The sequence below is a fragment of the Ctenopharyngodon idella genome, chromosome 16 (assembly GCF_019924925.1).
Source record: "Ctenopharyngodon idella isolate HZGC_01 chromosome 16, HZGC01, whole genome shotgun sequence".
NCBI lineage: Eukaryota > Metazoa > Chordata > Actinopteri > Cypriniformes > Xenocyprididae > Ctenopharyngodon > Ctenopharyngodon idella.
In genome coordinates this window covers 22,312,583-22,331,103 of record NC_067235.1, presented here as the reverse complement: position 1 = coordinate 22,331,103, position 18,521 = coordinate 22,312,583, and the positions used below count along the sequence as shown (strand labels likewise).

The 18,521-nt window shown below is 35.7% G+C and overlaps 1 protein-coding gene across 3 annotated transcripts in view; it reads right to left on the bottom strand.

Moving 5' to 3' along the window:
* The window catches only part of mroh1 (maestro heat-like repeat family member 1), a 37,311-nt gene extending 20,200 nt beyond the window's left edge, over positions 1-17,111 (bottom strand). For 2 of the 3 annotated variants that reach the window (XM_051865008.1, XM_051865010.1), the window contains exons 1-19: positions 16,866-17,111; positions 16,092-16,188; positions 13,860-14,005; positions 12,323-12,454; positions 11,266-11,428; positions 10,573-10,671; positions 10,053-10,204; positions 9,309-9,449; positions 8,965-9,057; positions 8,076-8,154; positions 7,134-7,247; positions 6,902-6,975; positions 5,661-5,783; positions 5,169-5,276; positions 2,912-3,056; positions 2,387-2,430; positions 1,757-1,898; positions 596-648; positions 290-397 (exon numbers count right to left, since the gene is read on the bottom strand). In XM_051865008.1, the coding sequence (XP_051720968.1) occupies positions 290-397; positions 596-648; positions 1,757-1,898; positions 2,387-2,430; positions 2,912-3,056; positions 5,169-5,276; positions 5,661-5,783; positions 6,902-6,975; positions 7,134-7,247; positions 8,076-8,154; positions 8,965-9,057; positions 9,309-9,449; positions 10,053-10,204; positions 10,573-10,671; positions 11,266-11,428; positions 12,323-12,454; positions 13,860-14,005; positions 16,092-16,122 (1,947 nt within the window). In that variant the 5' untranslated portion in view covers positions 16,123-16,188; positions 16,866-17,111. Of the gene's footprint in view, positions 1-289; positions 398-595; positions 649-1,756; positions 1,899-2,386; positions 2,431-2,911; positions 3,057-5,168; positions 5,277-5,660; positions 5,784-6,901; positions 6,976-7,133; positions 7,248-8,075; positions 8,155-8,964; positions 9,058-9,308; positions 9,450-10,052; positions 10,205-10,572; positions 10,672-11,265; positions 11,429-12,322; positions 12,455-13,859; positions 14,006-16,091; positions 16,189-16,638; positions 16,727-16,865 lie in introns of all 3 variants that reach the window. The other variant, XM_051865009.1, reaches the window with a different exon arrangement.
* Between the last annotated feature and the right edge of the window lie 1,410 nt (positions 17,112-18,521).

The following is an 18,521-nucleotide window of genomic DNA, read 5'->3' as shown; positions in this document are numbered from 1 at the left end:
TGGTACCATAGATTTTGAAGCCCAAAAAAGCACATCCATCAATCATAAAAGTAATCGATACGGCACAAGGGGGTTAATAAAGGCCTTCTGAAGCAAAGCGATGCATTTTTGTAAGAAAAAAATCCATATTTATAACTTTATAAACTATAACAACTGGCTTCCGGAAGATGTAAAATGTAAAATAATGACAATAGAAACAGCTATTGGACTTGGATTGATCCTTTTCTGTGATACTAAAGCTTTATTGTTTTTTTTAATATGAGAGGCACAGATGGATTTCTAAACTGACCTTCTCCTCCAGTGAGTTGTTGTAGGTGGGCAGGTATCGTGTGGCTTCTACTGCAAGCTGACCGGTCCACTGGCTGTCGTCAATGGCTGCCACAGTTTTAGACAGGAACTTCATCACAATCAGAAAGCAATGTCTGATTAATCACCATCAACAACTTTGGCCATTAGGATGTTTGCATGTTATCTTGCCAATGCTTAACTTTTACTTTAGTCCTATAGATTTCTTGATAACATTTTTTTTTTTTTTAATATTGCAAGCTTTTCTTTCCAATATATAATTTTTGAATTCATACACATTACGACAGACCTTAAGTAAACTTTCTTCCCATTTCTTTTTGTCCAGAGATTCTTCTGTTGATTCTGGTTAGAAGACATAGAAAAACACAAAATTCAGTCAGAGATCCATTCAAACCACGCTCTGGAAAAAGTCAAAGATAATGGGATACCCAATATGAGTCTTTAAAGCTACACCATGTAACTATCTTGGAAGAGTCACGGAATGTAAAATATGAGTTTTCATATTTAAATATAATTTTGGCTGTATCTTGGAAACATCTGGTTGTCTTGTGAGTCTCTAAGGACAGGTGGTTTTGGGAGACACTTGAGAGGTTTCACTGAAACCTCATCTTAGCAGATGATTCAAGAACCTCTCCTTCGACTAAAAACTGACAGAGCGAGACAGAGTGAACCTGTAAAGTTTCAGTTACTGGCAAAGACATAATTTGCTTGTGGGATGGGTGGGACATGTCTAAACCAGGGTTTGCCAGGGTTGATATTGTCCCCACCACTTTTTGAAACATCTCGCGTATTCTCTGGTGGCTTGTGTCACAGTCTAATGCCACTGCGGAAACTCTCTATTCATTCCAGAAGTTCCGGTGACGTTAAATCATAAAACAAGATGCAAACAAATGTGTCCCTGCTCTTGATATACAATCACTGCTGGACATCTTTGGTTTTAATGAGACAAAAAATTAAAAATAAACTATACGAGGGCGGATTAGAACCCAAAACACGCTCAACAAAAGTTCTACCACCGGACCATCAAGGCACACAAGCTTTGCTTGTGGATCTATGTATTTATTCATTGAAATTAGGTACTAACAATATATTATATTATATGGATGTAAGGATGAAATTAACACATTAAACGAGGTCTATAATTTAAACTCAGTGTACTATTAAAATTAATTTCTGGATAGAATAATGTTATTTTTTCTGCAATTGTTATTGTACATATCTGATATAGCAATGTATTAGCACCAACACAATCATACTAAATGGATTCTTTGATAAATCACACCATTTCTCATGATTTATCATGTCCAACACCAGTTTCAAAGATGACTTTTGAAAACTTGGTGAAACATTGAAGTGTGCAGGCGGATGTTATGACCAGTAGGTCTGGTGGCCTTGTGAGGAATAGTGCTGTACCTAATCCTCTACATCACTGTTGTATATTTTAACAAACCTTCAAGATAACTGAGCAGCTTTGGAATCTCATTTTCCCACAGTGGCTCTGCTTTAGGGTGAATGTTAGGGCTGATAGCGCTGAGCAGACTCAGGGAGGGAGCACCATGTCCCCTGCATCGAAACGGGAACGAGGCATTCACCTTAGGAAATATAAAACATACTCATTTTAGATGTCTGCATTATGCAGCAACTAAATGACATCGTGATCCAAAGGAGTGTATCAGGAGAAACAGAGACTCAAAAAATGGACATTGTTAGCTTGACACCAATATTATGTATACGAGTATCATGTTTAGAAACACTGTTGTTGAAAAGTTTGGGGTCAGATCAAAAGAACAGCATTTATGTCTTTTTTGTCACTTTTGATCAATTTTATGCATTCCTGCTGATTAAAAGTATTAATTTCTTTCAATAATAAAAAACTGGCCACAAACTTTTGAACAGTATTTTATGAAAGTTGAATGGTGAAATGTCAGGTTTGATGGTCATTATACAAAAAAAAAAAAAAAATTTGTAGGCACGTGAAAATAAAACATAAAATTCACTGTTTACCTTATTCGTTACCCAGCTGAAACTGATAATGATTGATTTAAAAAAAAAAAAAAACCACTGGGAATTCGACACTTACCAAAAGCCTTATCAACAGGATATATTGCGAGGGAAGACTAGAACCTGCAGGAAGAGGAAAGAAACAGAGCAAGACAGTGAGAGGGGGAGGGCAGACAAGGGTAACCCATTAGTAAGCACATGATCCAAAAGCATTACAATTAACGAATAAATAATCACTGAACCTGGGACTTATTTGTCCTACTAGAGTTCAATTTAATCTCTGTCAGCATAAGAAACAATTACCCTCTGCCCAAAAAACTTTATTCAGTTGATAAATACCACTTTTCATTTGACTAATTAGAAACAGACTCAACAGGCAAAGCAAACGACTTGCAATGAAAACAAAGTGTCTGCAAGTGCAATTTAGTTTCAGTCCAACAACGAAAAAAAAAAAAAGATTTAATGGTGGCTGCTGGATTTGCCGCACTGCCGAGGAGACAAAGTGTGATTCAAGGGTTTCTTTAGGTCAGACATTGGAAAAGCTTTTAGTCTGGAACTAAGCTCATCAGTGACATCATGATCGTATATATGTGTGTGTCCACACCTTGTGCATTGAAGTCGATGATGAAGTTGGGTTCTTGTGCTGTTCGCTTCTTATTGGCCAGAAGAATTAAACTCTTGCACAAGGGGGTGGTGGCGTTGGCATACTGATTTGGGGTCAGGTAGCAAAGCAACATCGGCCATAGAACCTACACAAGAAATAACATGCACTCAATTCAGGTGTACAGACATTATATTCAGTAAACGAAAGACAAAGTGTAGAGAGATAAAGGGCAAAATGTTAATATCTCACAATGTTTTAACTGAAGATACACAATAATGGATGTTTATTGCATATAATATACTATAAAAAGATATTTTTCTTTTATATTTAAGATATCAGTTATTATATATCTTGAGTTAAACCACCTTTTGCTTTGATTTCGGCACGCATTGGCCGTGGCATAATTTCGATAAGCTTGGACCGCTGTGTAAAGTTTTCTCCAGCACATCCCAAAAATTCTCAATGGGGTTAAGGTCTGAACTCTATGGTGGCCAATCCTTGTATAAAAATGATGTCTCATGCTCCTTTAACCATTCTTTTACAATCTGAGCCTGATGACGAATCCAGGCATTGTCATCTTGGAATATGCCCATGCCATCAGGGAAGAAAAATCCATTGATGGAAACCATTGATTATTCATGTACTTCGCTGACATAATGTTGCTGAACCTAGACCAGACCAACTAAAGTAACCCCATATTATACCACCAGCCCCCCTGACTTGTACAGTAGGCACTAGGCATGATGCGTGCATCATTTCTTTTGCCTCTCTTCTTACCCTGATGTGCCCATCACTCTAAAACAGGGTAAATCTGGACTCATCAGACCACATGACCTTTTTCAATTGATTCAAAGTCCAATCTTTATGCTCCATAGCAAACTGAAGCCTTTTTCCCCCGATTAACTTCACTGATAAGTGTTTTCTGAAGGCTACACAGCTGTTTAGTACCAATCCCTTGAGTTCTCTTCGCATTGTGCGTGTGGAAATGCTCTTACTTTCACTATTAAACAGCTGTGAGTTCTACTGCTGATTTTTTTATAATTTTATTTCACTAAATGTTTAAGTGATCTCTGATCACAATCATTCAACAAACAAATAAATAAATAAATAAAATTCGACCACATTTCGTCCTTGAAAATGATGGTTCACCACTATCCTTCCAGGTTTTAAAAATGCATTGTACTCAATTTTAGTAGAATCAGCAATCTCGTTAGTTGTTTTCTTTGCTTGATGCAGGCCAATAATTTTACCCTACTGAAACAGAATAACATCTTTTCCATGACCACAGGATGTCTTCTGACATAGTTGTTTAAGAAATGAGAAGCTACTCACTGCATCAGTTAGGGTTAAATAACTTGTTGCCAGCTGAAACATATTAATCACTGCATTAATTATATATAAAATGTTAAAACAAATCAGTCTACCTTGATAAATCCTCACAATAAATTTCATAAAAGTGTATATTCAGCACTTTAAAACAACATGTTAACAAGTAAGACAACAAAAATCTAAAAATAGTCTGGCTAGGTGTACATCATCTGACATTTTCCTGGTTATCATTCGAATGTGTTTTGGCAGAGGGAATGGAGACAGTCTCATCGGCACATAAACTGTCTTCGTCTGTCTGCTGAGGAGAGATCCCTGTCAACGGCCTGCTGTTGATGTTGGGAAGCTCACAGGAAAAAAAGATCTAATATTTCTCTAGACACTCTTTCTTACAAGCGGCAGTGCCGGGCTGAGGCTGCTGACTTTGGCTGTGAAGATGATGGACTGTGCTGAATGACTGCAAAGCCCATCTCTCACTATATAAGAGTTTCATTGAGTTGTCTTTAAGATAGTAAGACGCATTGCAGATGTGCGTGTGTCTGATTTAGTGGCAGCAAGACTGTCACCACCACAGACATTGATGTTTCCCCTAATATTCAGAACAGTGGGTGATCAGTATTGGTTTTCCGATGGTTGATTTTTAAATTACTACATTTGGTCCCCACATGTCCTCAAAATCAGGTCAAATTCTTCAGTGGCATCTCCCCTTACAGTCTTAAGAATGATGGCTGAGATATGACAGCTTTATGACATTTATCAAGTCACTTATAAGGGAATAAAATGACATGCAATATCAGTCAATCAAAATGTTGCAGAACATTAACAAGAACAAACGTGAACATTGCACATTTTGAAAAAAGAACCATGACTTAAGTGTCAAAGGAAACCATTTTAACTTTTTTGAGGAAGGTGTACAATTGTGTGTACTCACGTCAGTCAGGCGGCCCACTGTAGTAGTGAAAAGATGTAGTGTGTTATCACACATACTACGCAGAGCCTCATTAGTCACTTCCTCTGGGTCTGGTGGTCGCTGTCCTCGCTGTAAGAATTTTAATGCAATTTATTACCCATATTGCACTAAACAATCGAGCATAACTAGGGCTGGGCTGAAGTCAATAAGAGTTCAAAGCGAACAAACTGAGGGAATCACCCTAGCTAATGCAAATATTTAAAAACTAAGGTATGCGGTGACATATGACACAATAGGGACTATGAACTGTGCTAAATTGAATGCTAAAGAGGTCTGAAACAACAGTTTTGCAATTCAATGCATGGGAAATCAAGTAAGGAGATTTATAGACTTATCAAAGAGAAGTTAAAATGTGATCAGTGAGCAGAAAGTTCAGTTGCAGCTACAGTCATGTGACACTGCTGATCTGCAGCAAGATAATAAAATGTGCTAGCCAGTAAATGTTGTTTGTACATGGTAAGTGTCCGGTAGAGCACAGTGCTGGATGATGAAGCGGACGAGCAGGTCTCCTCCCTCCAGCTCCAGGTAACCATGATGAGCCATCGCACTGATCACCTGCACCACTCTCTTCTTCACCTGCACAGGTAAACACTATCATTAAGACCCTTCTGAACACTCAAAATGAGCAGTATAAGGGGCTGTTCACACAGAACGCGTTTTTCCATTCCAATGCGCTACTTTTCCATTGTTTTTCTACGTAAACGCACGCTAGACGTACATGAATGACTTTCGCAGCATCTTACGCATGACACGGTGTTCTAAAAACTCGATGCTCAAGTTAAAAACAGTTCAACTTTTAAAAAGCACGTCTCAAGACCTTGAGTTTTTTCCCCATTCCACTGCCCGCATCTTGCGTTTTTCAAAGCAAAAACGCATTCTGTGTGAACAAGCCCTAAAACAATTTCTGCACATTTATCCCTGAAAAAAAGAACATTATACATAAAAATAGATCACATAGATTTATATGTAAAATTCAAATTTGAGTACTCGTATGTGTCATTTTAGCTACTTTTTTATACCGCTGTGTGCCCGTGTTACAGACTTTCAAAAAATGAAAATCTACAATAAAACATTACATTTTTAAAACTAAAAATAATCTAATAAGTGAAAGAAAACATTTATATATTTCAATATTTAAAAGTGTGAAAATTATTTACTGAAGTGTGAAAATTATTTACTGTATGAACTTTTACAAAAAGTACATAAATCCCAAAGTTGTCATTTGTATCAAAGACAAATGACAAACCAAGGTATCAGTGTATTCACAGAGTTGTCAGTGAAGAACATGCTGAAGATTATATATTATTTGTGATGTGTGAAAGAAAAAATAAAGTTAATAACACTTGTGATCAGAATATTTTAATAGGTGTCATTTCAATTATGCAAAATTTAATTGTAATCATTTCCACCATTTCCATTCTATCAAACACAATACTTAACTTGAGATGCGGTGACAATGACACTGCTGCATTAATGTTAATGACAGTTTAGAAAAAAAAAAAAAAAAAACTAATTCTCTTACAATGCATGTACATTCACTGTTGGGCATGTTAGTTGACAAATTAAATAAACTAGTGTGACAAATGTATATTAAAGGAGTTTATTTTATAAGGTTCACAGGGGCACAATTGCCTAAAGTTGATGAAACACCCATGTTTTGTCACATATCACATTCAGAGACTATATTTATGTACCTTATTGCTGTGGTCAGCCAGAGGTTGCCTGATGCTGGCTAGAATTAGGAGCTTCTTGGTTTCCATAGTGGAGGCTTGAACGGACAGAGTAGAGTTTTAAAAATACAGGTCTGTACATGGCAATCTCAGCAAAACATTCTGAGCCTTTCATAACCAAGTATGACAATCTGTGTAAGAGTGTCTGGTTGAGAAAGAAATCATTGACGTATTTGATCACATGTTTAAAACTCACGGGATGAGTTGATGAGGTGTCTGAGAACAGCCAGTGAGCCCATTCTGTTCCTCTCATTACTGTTTTCCAACCTCTGGAGGACAAATACCATCAGACGGTCCGGGAACGTGTTAGCTGGGACCAAAAACAGCAAAATATAAAATGTCAAGTTCACCCTCAGTTATCGTCATAGACTTTGACTGTGTTCTGTGCCAATAAATGAACCAGTAAAACCTGTGTATAAATGTATATATGTTAGTAAATGGTGTATGGTTTTAATGTCTGGTAAATGATCTAATATATAAATAGCCCATATAAAGTCTCTACTGACATGTGAACATCTACATTATCTAGACCAGTGGTTCTTGACAGGTTTTGTTTTAGGACCCAAGTTGAACATTAATTGGTTAAAAACCTGGGTCATTTTTATAAAATAAAATAAAATAAAATAAAATAAAATAATAATAAAAATGTGTCCATGTAACGATTCATAAATTTAAGGAGTTCTTTTTCTAATTTATGTACTTTTATGCTTCGGTGGAGATCTAGCACTAACACCTATTATTTTCACAGTTGAAAGACACAATAATGATTAAAACATCATGATTGACATGCACACACAGAAAACGCTGAACAACTCCTGGACTCCTTGCATCTGTTTGACAAAACACAAACGCGAGAGGAGAGAGATCCAGCTGGTGTATGTCACCTCAAATCAGCACCAAGCACACAACTGTACGATATCCTCTCACTGATTGAAGGAGCCTGCTGGTCTGACACTTTAACTTAATCTCAGCTCAGACTTCATCAGCACATGACAAGGATATGGCAAACAGCAGTCAGCTGACTAAGAATACAACCTTCACTTGAGTTCATGACCACATGGCTAGTAAAAAACAGATTTCCATGATTTTACATTTGCATGCAACTAAAAAAAAAAAAAAAGGTTTAAAAAAGACCCACCAAGGATACTGAAGCATCGCAGGACCTCGTTGTGATTTTTCACAGTTGGAGGGTTGTTGAAGTCTACAGGCGAACATATCTGGAAGGAAAATTAAATGTAAATCTACTGACAATAAGGACTTAAAAGTTGTGTCAAACAAATCATGGCAAATGTAAAGGCCCTTTTCCACAAAAGTGAAATAAATAGCCTCAGGCTGAAGGAAATGCAAATTCACGCCTGTACAGTACAAGGTACAGCAATAAAAAAAAAAAAATAAAAAAAAAAATGAAACAAATGTTTAACTAAAGTCAGTTTTGCTTATTTGTATGGTTGAATTGGATCATCAAACGGTCAGCAGCAAGACAATGGCAAATAAAGTGAGATTAAATACATAAAGTACATTTGTGTTATTTAACATATTTACTTTAAATCTGTTTTTGTGCAAATGAGATGATTAAATGCATCCTCACATTTAGTCTCCAACTACAATAACCATCAAGCTTACACAGTGCACACAACACCTCTGCACTTTCCTCGAGAGGTGTCAATATTATTATTAAAAAGAGGGTGTAAAGTTTAAAACGAATTAAAAACATTTTAACAAAAATGCTCAAATTTCAAAAATAAATGTCTAAATTAAACATCAGTCAATAAACAACTTTTCCAATCTGATTTCAAATTAAATCAAAACAAATTCCAAAGCCAAAGAGGTGAACTTCTGTAGACACTTCCTATTATATTAAACGGTTAAATGGCCCTGGGTTGCTCTCTATGCAATACTGTGGTTAAGCAACTTCAAACCTGTTTCACCAAAATGAAAACACAATTACAAGCAGTTAAGCAAGAGATTTAGAAGAAGTCTGTAAAAAAAGGTGGTGCATATAAAGAGAGAGTGAGAGAGACACTAACCTGCTGGTGCAGAGCAACTAACAGACCATCAATCTGTGTCTCCAAAACTCTACTGCCCATATTCACAGAGGCCTCCAGGACCTGACACAAGCTCTGAACAAACACAAACAGCATTAGACTACATTAGGCAGTACAGAGTCCTAGATCTCCTCATAGATCAGTCATAAAATCTGATCTGATTCTGCTTAAATAAGTTGTCTTTATTGAACACACTATAGAAACATTCACAGTCTAGAGTGAAAAAAGTATGTGAACTTGGATTGAATAACTGGTTGACCCATTAACGGCCACCAAACATTTCCTCTAATTGTGAATCAGATGAAACAGATGAAGGAGGACTTTACCTTGCTGATGATGTAGTGTTCTGCATTCTTCTTGTAGAGGCTCAGTATGGTGGGAAGGAGTTTGGGAAGTTGTTCTTCCAGTTTATCATGTGCCATCAGGTGACTCATTGACCCAAGAGCCTCTGCAACAGTCAGACGCAGCTGCAGAATAATACACACACACACACACACACGAACAATCAGGTACAAACATGTACACGAATCCACACTCTCACACTAGATCATTTGAACACAAGCACGGAAACAGAAACAGATGATAACAGAAACAAACAAATAACCAAACCAGACTAAAAAAAATGGATGAGGAGTGGAAGTAAATTATTAGGTTTATGGTAGTTTGACAAAAAAAAAAAAAAAAAGCACAAAAAATTATTTAGAATCACTTTATGAATATTTTATTTTAGAAGTTATCTTGATGATCAGTGACCAAGAAGTATTTTAATGACAGCATGGTATAAAATGCATGCTTTGTAATGACTCTGTTATTTTTTAAAATGTACATTTCTGTGCTACAAAAATGAAATGTGTAAAGGCAAAAAAACTACACAATCTAATCTTCAGCAATTACAAAGAAATCCACCTCTCTGAAAGAAGCAGATTTATTTCACAGGCTCACATGTTTTTTCCCTGCTTCAATTCCAAAGAAAACTGAAATGAACCCAGTTGGCACAAGTTCATGTCCCTCTTTAGTCTCAAAAGTGAGTTAGCTGTAATTGGATGTGTGCTCCGTCTCATTGAGTGTACCTTGGAATCTCTGCTCTGGATCCAGCTGTTGAACAGGATGTCGTAGGCCGAGTAAATCTCACTGGAGAAGGTGTCTTTGCGCACAGTGGGGTCTGGAGCCTTGTCCAGGTTGGCCAGATATTCTAGAATGCTCTCACTAAAGCGGCAGAGAGCTAAAAGGAAACGTTAACATGAGAAGCCACATCACAACAAACATTTAATAGGAATCAAAACATTTCATACAAGTAAAAGACAAAATACAATTTTTTTGAAAGAAATTATTACTTTTATTCAGTAAGGGTGCATTACATTGATCAAACAATTATATTTCAAATAAATACTGATTATTTGAACTTTCTATTCTTATCAAAGAATGCTGAAAAAAGATTACTTTTCCATAACAATATTAAGCAGCAAAATTTATCTTATTATTGACAATAATAAGAAATGTTTCTAGAGTGGTGTATACATTTATTCACATTTATAAATTTAGCTGACACATAAAATGTAACACTTTTTGCAAACCTGTAATTTAGCTTACCGAAAGAGAAAACCCATTTCATGTTGTCTTGTTTGGTCATGCCCAGCATGGGCAACATGGTTCCCATTATAGCATTGAGAAAAGGCACCATTCCATATACTGTGGGGCAGAGGTCAAACATATCAAAACAGGTCAAAAACATAATAAACAAGAATGCAGGACTTAAACAAAATGTCCAAATATACATTATGGAGATACTTTGTTTTTATTAATGTCAGGCTTAAGGGGAGTTTAGGCTGTTTGTGGTAAACTGACTCAGAGGGGAAGCCTGAGCCTAAATGAAGTGGCTACAAAACTACATAAGACAAAATAGGTTGGGAAACACTGGTGTTGACTCCAATGAAACCTGTAATGTTAAAACAAAGTTTTACAGGAAGTGAAAATAAAAATGTATGTGATGGTATAAATAATAAACAAGGTTCAGTAAAATGAGGATCTGAAAAAATAATGATCAACTGTCAAATGCAACAAAGCATCATCTAACATAATTTGCAAACTTCCTGACTAAAGTTTGCAGGTCAAACTGTAACTTCCATATAATTTTTCTAGTTAAAAACTAAAATAAAAGCTTCAAAAATCCACCTATACTGAAAATTCTGGAAAATTAATCAAATGAAATTAGATTCAGAAAAGAAAGACATCACTAGAGAAACCTTTTAATGAATTTCATGAGTTTCGATTAAGGTTATGTACCATTTGAATCCGAGAGACTGGCCAGTGTTTGGACCACAAAGAAGTGAGGCAAAACTCCCGGCTGGAACTTCCCGAGTATCTCCTCCATGATGTCATTAATATATTTGTTTCCCACAGCAACCAGTATATTACTAGCTGCTTGCTGCCAGTCTGAGACGACCTCCTGTACAGAAGAAGACAATTTGTTTTGTTTTAATACTCAATTTTACCAGGTTTAGGAGTAACCTGTCACATAACTATTTTTCTAAATGTCACTGAAAGGGGTAAGTTAGACACTCAAAACAAAACCAGTTCTTTTCATTTTTAAGTCACAGTGTTCAAACGCTTGGGATCAGTAAGATTTTTTTAAATGTTTTTGAAAGAAGTCCCATTAAAACTTTATTTTAAGGTGACGTAGTTTCACATTACTATATATACTTACTATAGTAATAACAGTAACTTATGCATAATTACAAGTTACTAACCCTAAACCAACCCTAACCATAACTCTATAGTAAGTACATGCAGTTAATTTATATTACTCAGTACTTATTTGAGTAATTACAATGTATTTACGTCACCTTAAAATAAAGTGTATCCGAAGTCTCTTATGCTCACCAAAGCTCCATTTATTTGATCAAAAACAGTGTAATATTGTGAAATATTATTAAAATTTAAAATAACTTTTCTATTTGAATATATTTTGAAATGTAATTTATTCCTGTGATGGCAAAACTAAATTTTCAGCTTCATTATTCCAGTCTTCAGTGTCACATGATCCTTCATCATTTATAATATGCAGATTTGGTGCTCAAGAAACATTTCTTCTCATTATCAATGATGAAAACAGTTGTGCTGCTTAAATTTTTTTGGAAAATATGACTTTTTTCTTTGATTAATAGAAAGCACAAAAGAACAGCATTTATTTATAATATTTTTGCAACATTATAAATGTATTTATTGTCACTTTTGATCAATGTAATCCATCCTTGCTGAACAAAAGTATTAATTTCTTTAAAAAAAAAAAAATCTTAATGATCCCAAACTTTTGAACAGTAGTGTAAATCAGTAGTCTCACCTTTGATTTAGTCATCTCATCTGACGCCAGATGTATGACACTCTTGATCTTGGGGTAACTGATGTCATCAATCCTGCTCTTCACCACCAGCTCAATGGTTTGCAAGACCACCATTCTGTGCACGACCACCAGCTACACAGGACAAAGATGACTTGCAAGTAAGCTCATGCACATGTACTAATGAAGTATACTGTAAAAGACATGCTATTACAATACTAAATCAGTAAAAACACAGAGTCTTAAATTAGCAAACTCATACATCCTGTATTCATTTCTGACAAAGCAGGTGTTTCAACTATTAGAACAGACATGAGCCGAATCAGAGGCAGGCAACAGCAACACAGCCATGTCTGTAAGCAGTGGGTCTACCCTGCAACCCTAAGCTTTACAAATCAATAAAAGGAAGAGATCTGGTTACAGATAAATGGTTTATTACTGATATGCATTTCCTTTTCCTTTCTATATGGGGAAATGTTTTCAAAATGCGATTTGACCTCAAAAGGTTCCTTGGGAAGTAAAATTAACCACATAAACAGAGGAATCATGTGTTTGCATAACATGAAAACAAGGCATGAGACTACTTAACGTGACGCACTGAATTACAATACATCTGTCACATCATCGGAGACAACAAAGACTTTCTGCTTCCTGTTAGCAGGCCAACTCAGCAATGTAACGTTAAGTGTGCTTGAAAGTCAAAGTAGCCTGGCTATCATTATAAACATCTGCTCAAGAAATACAGATTCTGCTCTAATAAGACTAGAATAGAAAATGTACTTGATTTAAAGACATTGTTACTCTATTTTTATCATAAAATGGTTGACAACAATTTCACCACCATTCAAAAGTTTGGGGTTGGTAAGACTTTTTAATTTTTTGAGAGAAGTCCCTTATGCTCACCAAGGCTGCATTTATTTAATACAAAAATCAGCAATATTGTGAAATAGTATTACAATTTAAAGTAATTGTTCTTTATTTTAATATATTTTAAGAAAAGCAGAGAAGCTGAATTTTCAGCATTGTTACTCCAGTCTTCAGTGTCACATGATCCTTCAGAAATCGTTCTAACATGCTGATTTGCTGCTCAGAAAACATTTATTTGTTGTGCTGCTTAATATTTTTGTGGAAACCATGATACAATTTTTCAGGATTATTTGATTAATATAATGTTCAATTGAACAGCATTTATTTAAAATCTCATGTAGCATTATAAATAACTTTATTGTTCAGTTGATCAATTTAATGCATCCTTGTTGAATAAAAGTATTAATTGCTTTAAAAGAAATCTTACTGACCCCAAACCTTTGAATATTAGCATATCTAAAGTTACAGAGACAAGACTGAATCCATGATAACTTATGATAACTGATGCTTTTTAGAACATATAAAACCAACAACATTCAGCATTAATCTATTTAACCCATTCTAATAGTCTTCACAGAGGAAAGAGGAAAGCATATGAAATTTTGAAGAGAGAACATAATATTTCTCTGGAAAACCTCAGATTCAGATGTTTTAAGGAGAATCTTTGGCTGACCTTGGGGTGTTTGAGCAGGTAGTCCTGGCACATGGACAGGACTTTATCAGGCTGCTGGTTCCCCAGTGTCAAGATGGATTTCCTGACCTGTTCCTGCACCACCGGGTCCCTGTCATTGGCAGCATCCAAAAGAGCCAGGGTCACCTCTGATAGGGTAAAAACATACACATTAATATGTACACAGAACAGGATGGAAAATTTCTGAAATGTGTGTACTGGTACACAAACACAGAGGCTGCATCCAAAATCACATACGTACCTACTATATAGTAGGTGAAAACAGTATGTGGCAAAAGAAATATGTCCTAATTCATAATACTCATAAAACAGTAGGCACAAAGTACCTGGATGTCCTACTACCAGCGAGACTGTGCAAATGTGCATAAGATGGACACTTTACTATCCCATGAGGCCACAGGACAGGATTTGTGAATGGCAGTGAAACGACGCAACTGACGTTAGGGACACATGACAATAACAACATGGTGAATGTAGTACAGTATGTCTGAATTTCATTCATACTACATAGAACATACTTTTTTAGCGGTTGTGAAGTAATTATTCAAAATAAGTACCTACCCAAGAGGGTATGTGATTTCGGATGCAGCCAATTATATACTACCGTTCAAAAGTTTGGGGTTATTAAGATTTTTTCATGTTTTTGGAAAAAAGTCTCTTATGCTTACCAAGGCTGCATGTAGTTGATCTAAAATACAGCAAAATATTTCTTTGTTGTGCTGCTTAATATTGTTGTGGAAACCATGATACAATTTTTCAGGATTGTATATATATAACTTCTCCAATTTAATATAATTTATTCCTGTGATGGCAAATCCGGATCAGCAGCCATTACTCCAGTCTTCAGTGTCACATGATCCTCCAGAAATCATTATAATATGCAGATTTGGTGCTTAAGAAACAGTATCACCAATGTTAAAAACAGTTGTCCTGCTTCACATTTTTGTGGAAACTGTGATAAATTATTTTCAGGTTTCTAAATAGAAAGTTTAAAATAACAGCATTTATTTGTAATGAAAATATATTGTAGCATTAGAAATGCATTTCACTTTTGATCATATTACTGCATCCTTGTTTAATAAAAGTACTCATTTCTTTAAAAAAAAAATCTTACTCCAAACCTTTTAATAGTAAGAACATCTTTTCACATTGTTTTGCCACTATGCCTGTTTGTTTCTCAATGGACAAACTGACCTTAAATCACTTTTATTAGTCTTACTATCTCAGACTATGTGATAAATCCAGATACAAAAGTCCTACACAAACATATTCTTTCAACACCAGACCTAACTGTTTTTCACCTATACAAACACAACTCTTGTGAGTGGGAGATCAATTAATCATTGGGATTAGTGTAATTAGCTCTGTCTGAGTCATGCACTAGTAGGTCACAAGTACTGCATCGAGGACATGATGGATGCCTCATGATATGACTCACTCCTGCTCCTAAACTCACAATATAGAGAGTACAATGTAAAGGGGAAGATCTGCAATGCAGAATATCTTGACACAAACTTTGCAACATCTGGATATTTTAACCATACTTAATCTTCACATACAGTCCCATCTGATTAGATTATTCTAATCTACCTACAGCGCACAGAGTAAATGTTGCCTAAACATACTCATTGGGCAATTAGCTTCAAATCCAACCTAAAGAATTCAGTGTTGAAAGACACTAATGGGATAAGAGAAGCCCATGACTGGATTTATGTGGGAGTTCATTTTAAATGAAAAACAGGTGCTTTTGACATCAGTTAAGACATTTATATATCTATCAGTCTGCCTCTCCATGTCTGTTAGGGCTGAGCTAATATGCGAATAATACACTAACATTCAAAAGTTTAGGGATTAGTAGGATTTTTATTTTTTAAAGAAATATTACCTTTTTTCAGCAAGATGCACTAAATTAATTAAGTCACAATAAAGACATTTATGCTACAAAAAAAAAAAAATCTTGAAAGAAATGGATCAGTTTCCACAAAAATAGTGAGCAATATAACTTTTTTTTTTATGTGACACTGAAGACTGGAGTAATGGCTGCTGAAAGTTAAGCTTGGCCATCACAGGAATAAATGACATTACATTAGAATTACATATAACTCTAGACAAGTGTGACATGATGCTTACAAGTGCTTGTGTGCAGGTGTGTGGACTATTAAATTACTTGACATTAAGTATATAGTGAGCAAAGTGGACAAGAGTGTTACTCACGCTCTACGTCAGTCTCCTCTATAACGCCCATAATGAGGATAGCAGCAGAGATTTAGGAATACATCTGGTGGTCCAGTATCCCTCAAAAGAGCCCACTCTACAGATACAAATCAACAACAGAGATTACAAAAGTTTGTAATTATTATTATGTTTATTGTCATCATTATTGTTGTAAGAATATTCACAATGAATATTTGTTGCATTATAAAGAGTATTTCATCATTACCATCATAAACATTTAAAACAATAATATGTTGCAGGCTACATCTCGGTACCAGTCATAAAAAATATTTCTAAACAACACAAAGTCTCAAAACCTAGCCAGCGGACTAGACAGACAACATTTTTAGCACCACCTGTAACTGTGACATATCTGGCGATCGTACGTGGACCTATGATTCCTAAAAATGCTGTCTAGGTAGGCAGCTCATTAGGTCTTGAGACACAGCCCGACACCGCATTCCATGTGATTAGGCAATATGGCATAGAAAAAGCACAGATCATGTAACATGCAGTGAAAACGGCACGTATGGAGATATTGACTTATAGTCCAACTACCACTGTAGGTCACTTCCACAGTCGTTAGTATTTCACGCTCGATGTCAACTTCCTCAAAGCCACATCGACCTATTAAACTACAACGACAGCGTTTGCATTACATTTACGTTGACTGCTATGCACTCAAGGCAACTGAAATACAAATAAAACCGCTTAAAATGAATTTACAACAACGTAAAATGTCTAAAGATTAACAATATGTCAATCGTGTGTTACCTTTCCCCTCGTCTGTCTGCTTGACTCGCTCGCCCGCAGGCTACACTCTCCGATTCCCTTTTCTCAGATGCATCAAGCAGTTATTTGTCAGCGAAGACCCTAATGTAAATCCGATACGTGATTCTGATCCTGAACGTAACCGTTTAATTGATTATTCGGCTGAGGTTGATGCTCTCATAGACGCTACATTGTATCATAGGTAAACACGCCTAATCACGTGTTTCTGCTCAGGAGGAACGCATCAGAGTGGGCGTGGCCTGCCGCGTAGTCCTCTAAACACCAACGAAGAAGACGCACTGCATGCAAATCGACCTACTTAATTATTCATATATGGCATATGTGAGGTAAAAGTACAATTTGGGACTGCTGAACGTCCTTTTATCTACCACGTTGTATCTACCATGCTTAAAAATAATGATTTAACGTTTGTTAATGTACAGTTTTCCAATTTGGTCCACTGGAACAAGGCCAACAGATCTATTTAGCAGTATAACTTAAATGTATTATTAAATTATTATTAATATATTAAAAATGAGCAAATTCAAATCTAAATAAATTAAAATTCTAAAACAATATCAAGACAGCAATAATATTTCTTTCCTACCCCTCAAGAACTTATATAATATTGTTCTTATTAAAGAACATGCGTTCTTGGAAGTTTTGGAATTTTAAAAAAAATTATTTATGGTTATTTAATATAATATCTATACTACAAATTTCTGTTAACAAAAAAGTTTGAAAATAACCAACTTTGATATAATTACATCAGAAATTCTGGAAATATCCTCCTATATGATCAAATATTGTGTTGGACAAAGAGGGATCTTTGGGTCAAAAAAGTTGAGAACCACTTCTATACTCTTTCTGTCATGCATTTTCACAGAATATATTATCCCAGATTGAGCATGAGGAAAGTGATGTCAACCTCTATATTCTTTCTGTTAGTAAATTGCCATGCCCTGAAGAATACTAAATACCGAAATTTTGAATATTCCTAGTGAACCTGCCTCAAAGGCTTTACAGGTTAACAGGTGTTTTCCTCAGTTCACACAACACACACTAGAGGGAGCTGGTGAGCTCTTTAGACTTGAAATGTGTCAGCAACCTTTTGGGCTTTGTCAGACAGAGGCCTTCCCTCTGGGCCATAAAACTTTTCCCAAATGGGTCAAAAAACACATTTGTAATAATTCAAAACCTATTACTGAGGTATAGCCTTTGCTATAACAAATTATCTGTGTGACAGTGATAACTATCCAGGCCGGTTCCCTATAGATATAAGATTTGAATCTTAAAGCCACAATGAAATGGAAGTGGCAACAGATCTTTTCTTACGTATTGTGACGTATATCCGGGTGTAATGTATTATTGAATGTATGATAGGGTTCTATGAATCGATTATTGACTGGATGTTGAGATGTGAGTGTTGCACTCAAAAGTAAAGGCAGATGAACATGAGCTTGCAGGGGCAGGGTTTGAGAAGACTAAATTGGGGAAGTCCTGTATATGCCAAGGTCCAGTTAGGATGTTTTGATTAAACATTACAAGGACAAAATTTCTTTTAAAAATGTGTGCATGGCTAAATTGTTCACAATAAGATCTATAACATGCATAGTGTGTTTTTTTATGCCGACTTTCAAGAAGACACCGCAGTGTTAT